The sequence below is a fragment of the Columba livia genome, chromosome 3 (genome assembly GCF_036013475.1).
Source record: "Columba livia isolate bColLiv1 breed racing homer chromosome 3, bColLiv1.pat.W.v2, whole genome shotgun sequence".
In the NCBI taxonomy this organism is placed as follows: Eukaryota; Metazoa; Chordata; class Aves; order Columbiformes; family Columbidae; genus Columba; species Columba livia.
The window spans coordinates 79,597,719-79,613,881 of NC_088604.1; the positions used below are offsets into that span (position 1 = coordinate 79,597,719).

The following is a 16,163-nucleotide window of genomic DNA, read 5'->3' on the forward strand; positions in this document are numbered from 1 at the left end:
TCCCCCCTCACAGCCTTATATCCTGGCCGATGAGTTACGTCGAGAGCTGCCTCCTGAGCAGGCTGAGTACTGCATCAAGAGAATGCCTCCATACACGGGCCCAGGGTCTGTTCCTGGGGCTCTGGATTACACCTCTTTTTCGTCAGCACTGTATGGAGAGAGTGACCTCTGATTCTGTAATTGGCTGTATTCACGGTAGATACTAAAAATACCCACCTCATTGCCCAGATTGCTTCTCAAAAGCTTTGACAAGCTGATTTAAAAATGAGTTTTACAAATACAGTAGGTACTGTCAGCATAAAGTGCTAGTAACTAAAGTAACTAGTGTATATTAAAGTGTGCAGCACGCTAGATCTCTGCATTGTTGGTTTTAGGTTGTCTGTCCTATACAATGCTAGCATATATTAAGAAAATTGCAAGATATAAAAAAATATCAATACAGAAAAGAGAGTGTAAAACCTAAGAATTCTGAAATACTTCTCCATTTTCAAAATATTTCAATGCCATATGTGCTTCTTTTACAATGTTCATAAAACTATGTTAGAAGTCATGCTTTTTTCTTTCGTAGAGCAATATTATTTTCCTCTAATGACTTCTGGTTTTGTATGCTTTTATTGGTGGAATTTAATAAAATTTTAAAATGCAGTTTTTCAGGGAAGAAATGTATCAACCAAGTAAACTACTCGATTACAAAAATAATCCAAAATGCTGTGGTTTTGTCTCTTAAAGACAGTTTTCTCTTATCATGAAGAACTGTAATATAGGGGGGAAGGTGAAAAGCTGATTAAATTGCAGGTTTAGAGTTCTATAAGCAGTACTTTTCTTTTAAGCCTTTAACTTTTACAGCTGAGTAAGTACAACTTTTATAACTAGAAATAATAAGAAAACTAATTTCATGGGAGCTGTTTTGAAGCCCTCATTCTTGTCTGTGTTGGACAGTCTTTGTTTCTCATATAAGAAAGCCAGTCCCTTGTTGTATTAGTGGGCAACATTCATCTCTATCCTGCACAATGGAAAAACCCATCTGAGCAAACGTAGTGTGGTTGTCTTGCAGCTTTAACTGTTCAGTGCTCAGTTTGTCTTGACTTCTACTGGATCAGAGGCAGTTCTGTCTTTATTATGCTCCTGTGCACTAGTTGTTTTACTGTTTTCTTTTCCATCTTGAGAAATGATAGAGAAGTAAAAGCAGTAACTTTTTTACTTGAATCCTACCGACACTGAGGAAATGCAATGTAATCAAACAAAGCCATTTACAAATGGTGCAGTAAGCTGTGCAGCCCAGTGCTATTAAAGCAATGATGTGCCTATTAAATAAAGTCTGCTTTTCAAAACCTTACGAGACTCTTTCATTGGCAATCATCTAGTGTTTCCCTCTTAAGAAACGGAAACATTTCTGAACATTAAAGGTTTCAGTCTGCTAAAAGTTCAAACAAGTATGTCATGCATTTCTATACACTATGTTTGCATGAGCTACAGGCGCTACGTGCTGTAGGGACACGTTCAGCCCCATGAAGGGAGATGGAGCTCAGAATGAGTTGGTCAGACTTTCCATTTAAGTCACCTGAGCACAGATGTCCATAGCTTACTAGACTCATAGCTTATGTCAATTTCATTGAGACTTAGGCACTAATGCTTTTGGGGATGTTGGCCTTAATATTTCTGTATCTTTCTTTTTCCTCGTGCAAAAAATCAGATGTTAGGTGTGCAGTGATGCTTTCACTGGCCTTTGCTTTGAAGTCTCTGAATGGGAAGCATTAAAAAATCCATGTGTGGTTTCAGTCCTAAAGCAGACATCCTGCCGGTGAGGTGCATGGGGGTGAGCAGTCTCAAAACAATCCCAGAGGAGACAGACAATGACCCAGTACCTCTTCCTCCTCCACCTTGTGTATAAAGGCCAGCAGAGGACCTGGAGAAATACTAGGGCTAGAATCACATGTACAGCGCATGTGCAGCCTTGCACACAGCTGCTGCCGCCACCGCTGATCCTGACATGGTGCAATGCCGTGTCTATTTTTGCAATGACAGTCCCTGTACAAACTATGTCAGGAAGCTCTGCCTTAAAGCAATGGCACTTCCAGGTAAATGGCTGCTGGGCAGGCTGAATCCTTTTAGAAAATAAATCTGTGTATCTCTCATTGTTACCATTTAATGAAACCGGGAGAATAAACCATTGAGCTTCCAAACATGACACAAACCCAAAATCTAAATTAAATAAGTAAACAGTGTTATTTTATCCTGAAGTGGGTAAAATTCAAGGTTTTTAAAATATTCAGTGGTCAAGCTCCAGGTCAATGGGTTTGATGGATTTTCTTCTCCTCTAGGGCTCCATTTTTAGCAGCCGGCATCTATATTTTTTGTAGAATCACTCCATTCACACTGGGAATTGATGCTTTCAGTGGCATTTTCTGTCTGTACCATTCTGGCAGCAAAGTACAATAAAAGAAACCATGCCATAACTGAGCCCAAGGTAATGTATATGCCCATCAAGGTTCAGTAGGTGAAGGTACCATATTTTGATGATCATGTGAATGAAGGCTATAGAATAAATTAGAATTAAAAAAGACAATAAGGTTTGAAGTTGCTTTAATGACTGTAATACAGATGTCTTCTGTGACTTTACATGGATACAGCAGTTCTTTGAAAACTTCCTGCCAAGATAATCCTGATGTTGTAGTAATTTTTTCCGTCAGTGATCTTCAGAAAGGTGCTGATGCATGCAGAAAACAGTGTTGTCAGCTCTGCGCTGCCTTCATACTTCCTTTCATCATATAGTTTCCAGAACTGATTCTTTTCTCACCTGCTGGCCACAAAAGGTGTGCACGAGAGCCACTCCTAGCAGCATGTATTTTCATCAGAACATCCTGTTGTTCAGTTTGCCCACTTCTTGGAGGGGACCACTTGCCTTTACGCATGTTGTTCCTAGTGTCCGTAGAGGTTATCCCAGACACAAGTGGTCTCAATGAAGGAGGAAAATAGCTCCTGCTAGCAGCTGGATTTGGATGGTAAGCAGTTTCCTTTTTTGACTTAAATGGCTTGTGGTTGAGAGTAATTCTGTTAAGGAAGTAATGGATTGTTGCTAATATATGAACAGGCACTTAGGAGCATGCATCAGTAATCATGTCAGTATTTTTTGGTGTGCTTCTACAAACAGTTTCACTAATATTTAGATGAGAAAATAATACTTAGATAAGAGGTGACACTTCTTTGAAGAACATTCATCACTTTATTTTGCCAAATCCAAGTCCTTGGTCCTCATCTTCTTCAGTGGAACTGTGCCTCTTGGTGGCATATGGAGTTCTAGACTTTTAAGAGAGGAACAAGAGTGAGGTCATTCTTCAAGAGAAACAATGAACAAAGTCAGTGAAAGTCTGATATACACCAAAAAAACAGGGAATAATCAGTGTGAAAATGACTTAGAAAGAAGGATCAGCTAAGTCAAACAAGAAAGCATGCTGCATCATATCTTGAGAACAAAGTAAAAATTCTTAGATCTGGCTCTCCACTTGTGTTACACTAGAAAATGACATTAAAGCAGCTGTAAGTTTAGCACAGTGAAAGTTTAGCACAATTCGCCTGTGCTTCAGATTCCTGACCTTACCAGGGAAAACTTCTCAGCAGTCTTTGAATTATTGTATTATATTAAGATTTATGTCTGAAAAATCTTTCCTACTTCTGGAGACAGAGCACTAGAGGAGATGGTGCTGTTGAGGGGGGAACATTTCAGTGCATTACACAAAAAGCACCCCGAAACCTCTTCTCAGAATCACAAAACATCCCAACATCCTCTGAGATGCCAAAAAAGCTCAAATATGCAACAACTACTATAATTATACAGTATGACCACTGCTAGTGTTGTTTCCACCTCACTAAGTTGTTTTATTTCTCTTGGTAAATACGGATCAGGTTTCAGAAAAACTGAACTACCTGTCCGTTCCCCATGTCCCTTTTCCCCAGGTTTTATGGTTAACAACCTGTGCACTTACCTGCTTGTGCATCAGTCTGCCTCCTGCTTGTGTTCAGAGGGCATTTTCCCTAAGGAGCTGTGTCACTGGGGGAAAGTCTGCGCTACAGTTGTTCTTATGTTCAGGTGAGATTCTGCTTGTTTCAGACTAAATATTTTTATATAGGAAAACTGACTGTTCCAAGGTGGGTTTTATTTTATATTAGTCTCTTTTTTTCAATGTGTAATTCCTTTCTAATTGTAAGCCAAGGTACGGGCTGACACCACAAAGGACAAGTTTATTCCCACTTTTTCCATTATCCCATTAATTTATAATACAAATAGAACAGTTCCTTTGTCTGGTTTCCATGTTGGCTGGGAATAAGTATCCAGGGTGCTAAGAACAATAGATTATCCCTTCTAACAGCAGCCTGTATTTACCTTCAAGTGACTGTGTAACTGTGGAATTAGGGACCCAACCATGCACTTTCACTGGAAATCCTTTACTGTTCTCAACAAAAGAACATTTATGTGTAGGCAACAAACCTGGAGCCAGTACTAGCAATACCAGTCATTTCTCTCATAATGTAAGTGTGCTACATTAAATGACAAGCCCAGAATTTTTTGTATGTAAGCTTGACTAGGATTTCACATTCCAAGTTTCAAAGGAATTCATCTACCAGTTTTCTAGGTTTCGGGAAGCTTCATTAGCATTCGTGATACTGCTTTGCACAAATCTGATTATGAGCATATTGCTTAAATTACTTGGAAATCAAATACACTGGATACATGTCCTGAGGGAATAAATGTCCTGAGGCTTTTCTAACACGCATCCATCCCTCATCTACTTACTACTGGTTGTTCTATTTGGCCCAAATTCCTCAGGAGGAGCTGTGATCATATGGGCTCTCCTGGGCTGGAGCCTTCCAGCTGCGTTATGGCTACTGGTATGAGAAGCTGAGGTCCAGAAGAGCTCCAGTGGCAGACCACAAACACAGAGTGGCTGGTTTCAGGCTTAGCTAGTCTGCTCTCCAGAGTGAAGGAAAAGAAATGTTTGTGTAAGTTTCTAAGAAGTCATGCCTCGATTGGGACTGAACTGTGAATATAGGCGCACCAAATTAATATAATTCAAACAAAACACAGAAAAACATAGGGTGGCTACATCAAACATCTTGTTCAGGCCTGTATTCTGGCTCTGACAGTTCCCAGTAGTAGGCACAGTGGAAAAGTGTAAATGTGAGGCAGCATGTGGCAACATATGCCCAGAAGAGTCTCCAAGCCACCACTAATTTGTGGGTCAGGAACTTGTGGAACACTGTGCACTGATGCCAAAAACTTACCATGCTTTTCTGCTAAAGTAGTATCTTTTCCAACTGCTTTTTGTATTTCTCTCAGTGGGACCTACTCTTTCTAGAAATTCTCTCCAGCAGGCTATTGGATATGCTTGAAAAAAAGGTTTGCTGTTTGTTCTTTTATCATTTGCAAACTGTTCCTCAAAGACTTTTTGATTTCCCTTATTACCTGTTTACACTTAACCTGCCAGAATTTATAATCCTGTTTTCCTCATATGGCCATGATGCCATCTTTCTGAAGGATGCTTGCAAAATGCAGGCCAGCCAAGGAAAAGGAAATCCTACCTCCCATGAAATAAAACCTCCAGAGATCCCAGTCATAACTTTAATAAACTCTTTAGCAAACCTGATTATTTAAATGAAAATCGGTAATGTTTAGTGGATGCCTGGGTGAGCATGATGAATACGTACGGCAGATCCGATGCTGTCAGACACTACACCCCTGAGGTCCTGTCTACTGACATTGTGATTAAACCGAAGGCACAGAGGGTAATATTGTGCATCATGCTGAATAACGATCTTGCTGTTTTCTGTGCATTGTCTAGGGACAACACTCCATGACAGTTCTAACTTTTAGCTTTGTTATTTGCTAAGTGGAAGTGACAAAGCCTGATTTGCCACAGCGAGTTGGCAAGCAACTCTACTGTCCAGCAAATGCTTCCACAACTCAGAAATAATAACTGTCATTATCTGAAGTGACTTGTGGAAGAAGGGGCTGAAATGTTCATATTTTGATACGCAAACAAAAATGTACAAGTATGATTACATTCTTTAGCCATTGTATTATATGTCATCTTTTCCCCATTTTTCATTTGAATATAGTTGCATATGCACATGTAAGAAGCTGAAATTATGCTTATGGCAAAAACACAAGTGTAAACTTTATATAAAAAAGACAACACTTTTTTTAACACTTTTCATTCTCCTCCTTAAAAATACATACATTTCTGTCAGCCACCTAAACTTAAGAAGACTGGCCTAATAGCACTCCAAATTAAATATTTTTGATTATGCTAGTACAAAACCCTTCCTTCCATCAAAAATGAATAACTGGATTTTTCATTTTATTTTGGCAATAAGAATGGAAAACATTAATTTATTATTGTCCCCAGCTGACCTCCCAGCCACTCTTCCTCTTCTGGGAGCTTGGGAAGATTTTTCGTAAGACTCATTGTTTCTTCAAGCCAGACCAAGAACCCAGATGGCCAAGTTGGCTTTATTTGCAGAGGACAACTGGGAGAGCTACAGTGGAATGAATATTCTGCCAAAGTCCTTTTGGAACAGCTCCTTACAGCAATGCCAAGCTCAGAGGCATTAACCCTTTTTATAACTATGGCACCGAACTGAAGCATTTATTTGCTGCCAGGATTGCCTTCAGCAGAGGCCACTCATTTGCCTCTTCTGAGGAAGCATCTCCCTTCCTGCGAGTGTCACTGTCTCTTCTCAGATGACTTTCCCTTCAAGCCCTGTCACTAGCCTCTTTCTGTGATTGCCCTTTTCCCACTTCTAACAGCTGTCCCTAAAGGGGACATCTCCTGACTGGAGATGTTAACTTAAATCTAATTTAATGATCCCGGGGCTCCCTTGAATTGGATTTTGACGGGACACACTTTATTTCAACTTGATCAGAATGTAGTTATTCTTGATTTGTACTAAGGCAATAAAAAAGTATTATTCTCTTTGCTTTTATTTACTATTTTTAGCTTTACCTGCTACTCCTGGAGTACTTATTAGACCCTTCAATAAACAGGAACAATAGTCTGCCTCTTCAGCACCAGCTGTATATGGAAAGACATTTGTGTACCACATGGAAAATGAAGATTATTTGACCAGCACTTTCTAGCATAAAAATCCAGGTGCCTGAAGTGAGTTTAGCTCTACACAGCAAAGAGAGAAGAGGAGCACTAGGCCTGATTAACCTGCCCCCCAGCCCAGGCCCTCTTCATACCCTCCTGGTAGCTTTTCCAGCTTCCAAAGTACCTGTCCTGCATGCATGTACAAGTGCAGCTAGGAGAGAAGGAAAGTGGAGAGTAATACAGAGTATTTTTGTATGCCAGAATATACAGGGAGACTCTGGGCACTCTCCAATCTACTTTCTCTTGCAGCCTTCTGATGGGACCCATGAGCTCAAGCCACTGACAGAGACTATTAGATGAAGGCCATGTATAAAGACCGCTCCTAATCTAAGGAACAGTTGGGAAATGTACTCAAAAAATGCTAGATGGGATGCAGTAATGCTAATAGGGACTTCTGAGGACTTGTCTGGAGGTCTTAGACTGCTCAACATGTTTTAGGCTTTACAAGTGTTAAGGACCAAAAGTAAGTCTTTCACTTTGACAAGACAAAAAGAGATGTCTAGAAAAACACAGGTCAAAGGGAATGATTGTAGACTATGGGCTACAGAAGAAACTTTTCACTTCCGTGTTAAAAACTAGCCAAAGAATAAGACTTGGCTGGTATGAGTAACCACAGGTGGAAATATTAGGTCTTTAGGGTGACAAAGTAAACTCTGGGCATGTTTGTTTTAATGTAAATTTATATTACTGACAACAAAAGAAGGGCTCTGCCCTAGAGCAGTGTTCCCTGTCAGTGTCTCTTCTTCATGCTGCTGTTACTTCTTACAGATGCAAAAGGCTTCTTCTTTCTCACAGTTTAATTTCTGAAGCTTGGACAAGATTCAGAACCAACACCACCTGTGAGTATTTCTTCCTATCTTAAGATCTAGAAGACTTTCAGCACTAAGGTTATTTTCTCTCTGTTGAGTTTATAATATTATACCACTTAGATATTTACTCCATTTCATATTTTGATTTGAAAAACATTTTTGTTATTCACAGTTAGTATTTCCAGCAAAAGCACTTCTCTAGAAGGATTAATATTTCTGGAACTGGTTCCCTAAATTTGTTTTCTAGCTCATGTCTGGGACTCAGATCCTTGGCCCTTGTCTCCTTGCTCCTATCCTTCCTGCTCCCGTTTCTGCTCTCCTACCTAGAATGAACTGAACACACAAGAGGGGACACCACTGCTCAAACCACTTTGAATAACGAGGAGTTTGTGACTGCCTGTAGAAAAGGCTGTATCTGTGATCATCAGGAGTTTTCACAAAGGGTTGAAACAGAGCAGGTTAGACTTTAAAACAACTTGAATGAACTGTGCAGTTTCAAAGTCCTTTAACAGAAAGAGAGAATTTCCTATAAAACATGCTTTTCTAACAGACAGTTGATAACACGTAGGATTTTTTGTATGTGTCAGAGAAAGGGTATTTCAGGGTATTTGACACAGGATTCCCTCTGCCCTTGCAGAAAATCTTAAAAGGTTCAATGTTCAATGAAGACAGTTATATTAATGAGGTTATGTACTCCCTGGAATGGAGTCATGACTGACAGCGGGCAGCACTGCTTGAATCGCTCGATTGCCACTCACACATCATGTGACCTGTGCATGTCCCTTTTCTCTGCCCTGGTGTGCTATATCTGCACTACCACGATGCAGATGGCTGCCTTACTTGGCTATGTCTCTATTTCTCACGTTGTCCACCTTTCCAAGTTGGCCAAACCTTTCTACAATCCTCCTTATTAGACACATTTTCATTCATCTCAAGCTGTGTTGAACACAAACTGACATGCTTGCCAGGTTGAGTGTGATCTCATTGATAGTGCACAGACAGCAAACATATGCCTAAGGCTTGTCTCTGGTAGTCCCACTCAACTTCTGGTGTTTGTATCTCCAAGCTAGTCTATCTACTGGCAAGGCCCTAAGAATACCAGGAGGCTCTAGTTGCCCTCAACAGCTACATATCAGACCTCCATCCCTCCACCTCCCACCTATTAGCCATGGAGATGCATTTAACTATGACCATCATCCTCACTCCTTGCTTGAGCTTATGTTGTATGTATAAAATGTCTACAAGGCTTTCTGCCTTGACCTTGGCCCTGTCTCATAGCTATGGATTGTATGGACTGTGGGCTGAAGCTGGTAGCATCACTGGACAAGCTCTTCTTATCTGGGTACTGTAGGACTGCTGCCTTGCCATCACCCTCACACCTACTCTGTCACCAAGACCTTCCAGTTCTCCGTCATTGGGTGAGCCTTGCAGCCTTGACTGATTTTTGAGGCACTGTCTGCTGAATGGAGAGCTTCATAAGTGGCTTGCCCTAGCCCTGCAGCTTGTGGATATCTGACTACATGGCAAGAAGCCCTGCCAGAAGTAAGAGAATAGGAGATGCCTTCAGAAACCTGTTTCCATAACAAGTCCAGACTGATCCAGGGCAGATGCTGTCCTGCCCTGGGCAGAGGCAGCGCAGCTCAGATATCACCAGGACATGATAATTGAGAGAAAGAAGCTGAGAATATCATGCACATCCATGGCAAAAGGCTTTCTAACTCACCGAGCTCTATGTTGGGCAGGTTTTTCATGGTGCATTTAACTGCATGTGACCTGGCCCTTCTTCCCCAGTTCCCATGCTGTCATGGGGCAGCCCGCAAGCCTGCCGGGGTTCTTCCTCTCTCTTCTGTGGATTTGATATAGATGCTTGAAAGGTGCATACTGAAGGTTTTAAAAGTGCTGCAAAATGTCATAGTCATATGAAGCCTGTAATAAATTGAAAGCAGTTGACACAGTTCGCCCGCACAGCACTATGTATAAACAGTAAGACCACATCCCTTATTAAATTCCCAGTCTCTTCCTGCCTGCCTCTCAGCCCTTCCAGGTGTTTATATACCTTGTGATCAACACAGATTCTCTAAAGAGATGCAAGAAGTTATATTCACTTCACTTTAGTGTGTTTGATTTCACTGTGATGGAGACTTCAGGCTTTTTTTAAAGTAGTGAAGTCCAAAATGGACTACCTATGGTAGGCAGAATAAATTTGTTAATATTCCTCTAAGTTGCATACATTTAATAGGATATTTTGGCATTTGGAGTGTGCTTAGAATCGATCTGGAAACAATCAGCTTTCTTTTGGTTTCTAGTAATATTTTAATTCTGGAATAGAAATGTTAACATCATAATTGTACTTAAATAGAACAAATAATTTGTATTTGAATAAAAAAAAAATCACTCTCTAAAGGCTAGAAAATTAATTGAAACTGTAATTCTTAAGCACAGAGGAAATTCTGAAAATAAAAAATCAAGTAGTGTAAGTTATTCAAAATAGAGCAAGAATCCAGCTGCAGCAAAGTAGCACAAGTGGTAAGTAACCTTACAGAACAGAGAGTCAAGAGCTGTGCTCTGAAATCAGATCGATCTGTTTTCTCTTTCAGGCTTCTGTACGGTCTTGTGAATACTTCGCTTGGATATAACCCTCTGAAATATGGCTGTTCTTTAGTAACATGAATAATCCCACTGTTCTTGTTTAAATAAGGATTACTCATGTGAATAGTCCATTGGAAACTGCATCCTCAGGAATAAAGGCAGAAAAAATGGGAATGAAAGGAACATTTTTGTAACGAATATTATGGAGTTATCAAAAACACACACACAAAAGCTAAAAGAGCATGCTAAAACCCTGCATTTGATCTCACACACGCATAAGATGAGTATACTATTTGAATGCACAGGTGTGCAAATACAATAACGAACTGATGAATCAGATCCCTTGCACTGGGGAAAGAAAAAAAAAAGAAAAAGAAAATATGGAGGTGGCTTTCTTTGCTTCAAACACTATCTTGTTTTAAAAGGTCTGTGAGAGTTTAGCTACTTGTAGGAGGAGCTGAGGAAAATGGTAACTTAAAAATGCCTTCAAATATAGTTGAAATTCCAGAATGCTATCTGACTTAAGAATTTTTTTTTTTTTTGGTAAAAATATTGTTTTGGATTTATAGTTTATTCCTGTTGCAGTTAGGAAGATGTTAGCTTCCCCGAAGTGTCAGTTATAACCACCTTCAGAAACCAGAATTCTCAGCATAATGATAGATGTTTGCAAGAATGATACTATGTCTGCAGCAGACGTTTAAATAGGATTCATTCCCAACAGCGTTACGGTCAGGTTTCTCAGACAGGGGAAGGATAGCATATTTACATTCTCCCTTCCTTTATTCCACTGCTCCAGCAACTCCAAGCTGCTCCTGGTGTTATTCTAAATGTATGAGAGGGAACAGCATTTCGATAGCCTAATTTAGTAAAATAAGATCAACACTCCGTAAGACAAAGAAAAAGCACTTTTCAAGCTTAAGGGCATGCTCACTGCAAATCCTTGAAGGTTTCCTGCAAACACACCATGTATTAGAGCTTCTCAAAGAAATAGTTGAAAACTCTTGGTAACTGCAGGTGTGTGGCAGCTTTGGCATAAAGACATGCACCAGGACTCTTAGTGCTGTGCAGTACTGTCATCACTGAAACTAAACCAAGAGAAGCGGCCCGAGACTTCCTAACACTGCAAAATCTATTAAGGATGAATTTCTGTGTCAATACTCCTTTTCCGGATGATCAGGTTGGATCATTGCTACCCTTAACCACTCATTCCTCTTCCCTTCACCCTCTGGGGTGTATCTTGCCTTGGCTGCACTCATTCCGTTGTCTGCACAACTCCAGTTTCTCAAGCAGACTGAAGACAGTGTGAGGCCAGGCAGCTGCTGGCCCCTCTTCCTGCTGCTGCCCCTACGTCAGCTCTGGAGACCGTTCAGCTGCGAGCGAATTGGACCAGGGACATGTTCTCTCTGAAAACTGACCTTTAAGGAAGAATTATGCTCAAGGGCTTGCACGCACACAAGGGAGAGCGTGCCAATACGAGGATGGCACAGGCTGGAATTTGGGAATGACTTTTCAGGGCAACACAGAGTCAAATTGGTTCAAACTGGTTATAGAACTGCAGAGTAAATAGGATATGTGAAATGATCCTTTTCAAAAGCACCTTCAAATTTTCAGCTTCCTTTTTTTTTTTTTTCCCCACTGACCTACTTTGCAGCACAGTTACACAAACAACTGCATCAGCGCACACAAGGACGTGCTGAGCTGTGGTACAAAGATTTGTCGCCACAAAGCAACTGTGGAGACAGTGAGCTTTTTAACCTGAATTGCTGCCAGAGCAAATTTTCAGTGTGTTATGTGCCATAACAAAAAGGTTGGAGGTTGTAGAAAGTCAAGTGATATATGTAAAGTCTGTGTAAAAGTGATAAAATTAACCAGTCTCTGGGAGTATCTGACTTTTGCTTCTGTTTATTTTATTCCACTTCTGTTGTTAGGCTTTTAAAGTTTATGGGTTTTCAGACCACTGCATCTTACACTGGAACGTTGGGACACATTTTTGCAGTGGGAGCTTATGCTGACCACTGCAGTGGTTTGCCGAGGGGCAAGGTCTGCTCTCTAGGGATGTCTCCTGGCATTCAAAACTGGAGCATGACCTCTGCAACTGAGGCTGGACTACTATGTAGCTGATTTGTAAGCTGCCTGTATTTCTTTTCAAGCAAATTAGACATATGTTATTTAAATATAAAGCTACTTTTTTAATATGTACTTGTGTGACCATTGACTGAAGTGACAGTTGATCATAAAAGTTCCTAGATTGCGTTGGACTCAAAGGGTTTGTAACCAACTGTTTTTGTGTCTCAAAAGAAAATTCAAGAGTAAACATTTAGCCTTCGGCAATCATCAACACTAATGGCGTTTAACTCCTTTTAAGTCTCCTAAAATTCTTCTGGGAAAAATGCAGGAGCTGTTATTATGTACGGTACATGTAGCAACACATACTCTTAGCTGATAGAAGGCTTTCTTTAGCTTTGCCGCATGTAGCTGAGGCCCAGGGGTCTGAAGTGAGGAAGCGAACTCAGTTCGTTCCTGTTAACATAGAACCTCTGCATCTTCACCTGCAGTATTTGCTTTGTTTGCTTAAGATATTGAACCAGGCAAGGAAAGCAAGAAAGACTGGACAATAATGCATTTTACAGACTTGCTTTTTATTTTCATATTTGAACACTGAACTAGTTTAAATGACAATGCTGCTCATGTTTATTACAGGCATTTGAATTACTAACACTTTAAATGAGCGTAGACGTTATTCCCCTGAGCTATTCTGACTCTTGGCAAGCAAACATTCGCTGTGTAATGTTTGCGAGGCAGCTCTGCAGCTGTAACAGGCAAGTATATATTTATTTTAAAACATGAGCCCTCAGATAAGAAGTTGAAAGGACATATGATGATAGACTATAGAAAAGTGGTGAAACTCTTATGTCTGAATAAGACAGGTTTTGTTCAGCTGTCAAGTAAACTATGCCTTAATTTGCTTGATTCCTTTAGTATAAACTTGTTTCCAGGCCAGTAACGTGCGTACAGACATCACTGGCAAGTCTGATTTCCAGTTTATATAAGTTAGTCTTTAATTCCAATACAAGTGTTGGCATTTCAAAGACTTACTTTCCCCTCCATCTTCGCACAATGAAGGGACAACTCTCTTTAGCCCAGCCTGGCCACGTAAGTTTTGCACAGTAACTACAGGGGCACCTAACGCTATCAGCATTTAACATCAGGACAGGTAGGTAGAAGAACAGGCTTTGCTTTCCCCATCCAGCCTTAAGAGCTGCCGTCTTCAGGCCGCGAAAATGAAAGCAAACCAAGCCAGCTCCTCAGGTGAGTTTTCAGCCCGCTACTGCGGCTGCCGATCCGCTCCCATCGGCTTCAACGGGCACGGCCGCGCCCCAGAAGCGCCAACCCCAGCGCAGCCGGCTCCCGGGCAGCCGCCAGCCGGGCCTAACCGAGCGCTGCCCACTGCTGAGGCGCAGCCACCTGAGCCCGCAGCCTCGGCAGCGTGTGTGGCTGTGAGAGGCGGGGGCACAACCTCCGCGCCGGTCCCCGGGCCAACGGCAGCAACGGCCGCAACATGCGCGCACTGCCCGCGCGCTGGGCGGAGCTCGCACATCAGGGCTTGACGCGGCAGCCCCGCCGCTCCCGCTCGCCTCGCGGGCTGCGCGCGAGTCCCCCCGACTCCGCGGCGCGCAGCGGCTGTGACGTCCCGGCAACATGGCGCCCACGGGGCCGGGCGACCCCGACTCATCGGGTAACGGGCGCGAGCGCTGGGGTGCGGGGGCGCGCGCGCACCGGGTCTGTGAGGGAGATGGTGCCCCGCCCCCCCCCGGGCGGCAGCGCGGGGCTCGGTGCCACGTGCCGCGCTGGTGGCAACTGGCAGGGGCCGCTACCGCCCACCCCCAGATGGAGGGACGTGGGAGCCGTTTCCCCCTCCCGGGAGCAGCCGGCCGGGCTACGCAGGGGCGGCGGGAGCTGCGGTCCTGCTGCAGCAGGCGGCGGGCTCACCTTCACCTCAGGCTCTGGCGTCTGCTCGCGGCTCGGTGCCGTCGCCCCCTGCGGCGGCGTCGGTTACTCGCAGCGTTTGGCTGCTTTGGAAGCCGCCGCGTGTGGCGGCTCCGCGTGCGGTCAGACGGGCCGCGCCGACCGCGAGTGCGGCGTTGTTGGCGGTGGGAGTAAGGGCGGTTGTTGCCGGAGCCCTTGGAGGTGCCGAGGTAGCTGGGTACCCGCGGCGCCCTGTCCGACGCAGTTAGGCCAGAAAAATAAAAAACCGCAACTGCGTGAGAGGCTGTAGCTTGGTGGTGGGGAATGCGTGTGCTCCGGGGCTCAAAGCCAAAAGTGCTATTTCGGGGGTTAAACAGAAGTCGCCGGAAGAGGAGGGGGAGTAAAATTAGCTGCTAATTAGCATTGTCCGTGTTTTAAAATGGACAGTTCTGTCAGTGGCGGCTTTCAGTGGTGCTGCTACGTGCAAAGATCCCCAGCATGTCTGAGGGAATGCCTGCTGCTGAGCCCGCACTGCAGCCCGGACTTGCATACCTCAGCTTTTTGGACAGGCTGCCAGTCCTCACTGCAGAGCTGTGTGCAGTGCGACTCCATGATGGGCTTCTGTGGTCTGAGATATTTCCAGGTTCCTCTGACCCAGATGATGTTGACCCGCCCAGCCCTTTCTCCTGCGCTGTTTGGGGTCAAGCCATCGCTAGTGACCACCCAGCTGCTGCAGAACCAAATGGCTTTGGCTGAAGTAGGAAACGTGGGAGAGTGTTTCAACAGCAGCTTGAGAAGTGGTAGCAGCTGGAGAAAAGTTCTGCTTAGATGGAAGCAAAAATTGCATGCCAGGGGTGCTTGCAGGGCCCTACTGAACAGAGAGAAGTCAGTGGGTGATGGTGTGTATGTCTGGCAGTGGTGCAGAGGACCTGTGTGTGGGAGCAGTTTGTCAGGAAGTTAAGTGCTTCTCCAGACCTTTTCAGCAGCAGGGTATGCCACAAAATGAGATCATGCTGGTTTGGGGGCCAGTTTGTTTTCCTGTGGTTTCTGCTTGTAATGAATATCTTATAATCTGTTGTGAACAGTTTAATGTTGGGAGATGGACAGTTTTGGTTGTAACATGGGAAGCTTTCTCAGCCTGGGATTTGCATGTTTAGCCAGAGAGAGCAGACGCAACTAATAGGTGTTCTCTATTATTCTGGGACTTAAGTGACTTTTGTAGTTGTTTGCCTTTCAAGCTAACTTTGTAAAGGCATTGGCTACACAAGTGTCTGTCTGTCTTTTATGGAAGACCTGAATGGTTCTCAAGACAAGTGCTAGGACGGAAGATGTCAGCAAGCTGCACATAGGTACCCAAGGTGAAGTGCTAAGACCCAATGCTTCTTTCTTTGCATAGGCAGGGTAACAAATAACTTAGCAATAGGCTGCTGCTGACCACTGTTCTAGAGGACCTGTCTGCCATCTGTTGCTATAGTTCATGAAACTCTTAATGATGCCACAGGGCATCCAGTAGAAGAAGATTTAGGTAATTAAACAGCAATGCTAATTAATTAAATAGTAGTGCTAAGGTTGTCATGAGATGTCTGTGGCAGGCTGGTAGAAGGAGCATCCTTTCTATCTACTATTGTAATTTCTGCATGCTGCACAATAA

The 16,163-nt window shown here is 43.0% G+C and overlaps 2 protein-coding genes and 1 long non-coding RNA gene across 12 annotated transcripts in view; 2 read left to right on the forward strand and 1 right to left on the reverse strand.

Annotated features, from left to right (window-relative positions):
• Positions 1 to 1,336, forward strand: part of ACTN2 (actinin alpha 2) — a 69,179-nt gene extending 67,843 nt beyond the window's left edge. For both annotated transcript variants that reach the window (XM_005508655.4, XM_065057818.1), the window contains one exon: positions 14 to 1,336. In XM_005508655.4, coding sequence (XP_005508712.1) covers positions 14 to 172 — 159 coding nt within the window. In that variant the 3' untranslated portion in view covers positions 173 to 1,336. The remainder of the gene's footprint in view (positions 1 to 13) is intronic.
• A 1,230-nt stretch (positions 1,337 to 2,566) lies between these two features.
• On the reverse strand, positions 2,567 to 14,856 carry LOC110363409 (uncharacterized). Its single transcript, XR_010471503.1, has 2 exons — positions 14,537 to 14,856; positions 2,567 to 3,302 (listed from the first exon to the last, which is right to left on the reverse strand). It is a non-coding gene; the product is annotated as an uncharacterized LOC110363409 (long non-coding RNA).
• MTR (5-methyltetrahydrofolate-homocysteine methyltransferase) overlaps positions 13,774 to 16,163 on the forward strand; it is a 51,061-nt gene continuing 48,671 nt past the window's right edge. For 5 of the 9 annotated variants that reach the window (XR_010471500.1, XR_010471502.1, XR_010471501.1 and 2 more), the window contains exon 1: positions 14,122 to 14,282. Coding sequence is in view for 6 of the 9 variants with exons in the window: in XM_065057816.1 (XP_064913888.1) it covers positions 14,246 to 14,282 (37 nt within the window). In the remaining 3 variants the exon portion in view is untranslated. Of the gene's footprint in view, positions 13,856 to 14,056; positions 14,283 to 16,163 lie in introns of those variants that run through there. The other 4 variants (XM_065057814.1, XM_065057813.1, XM_065057812.1 and 1 more) reach the window with 4 other exon arrangements.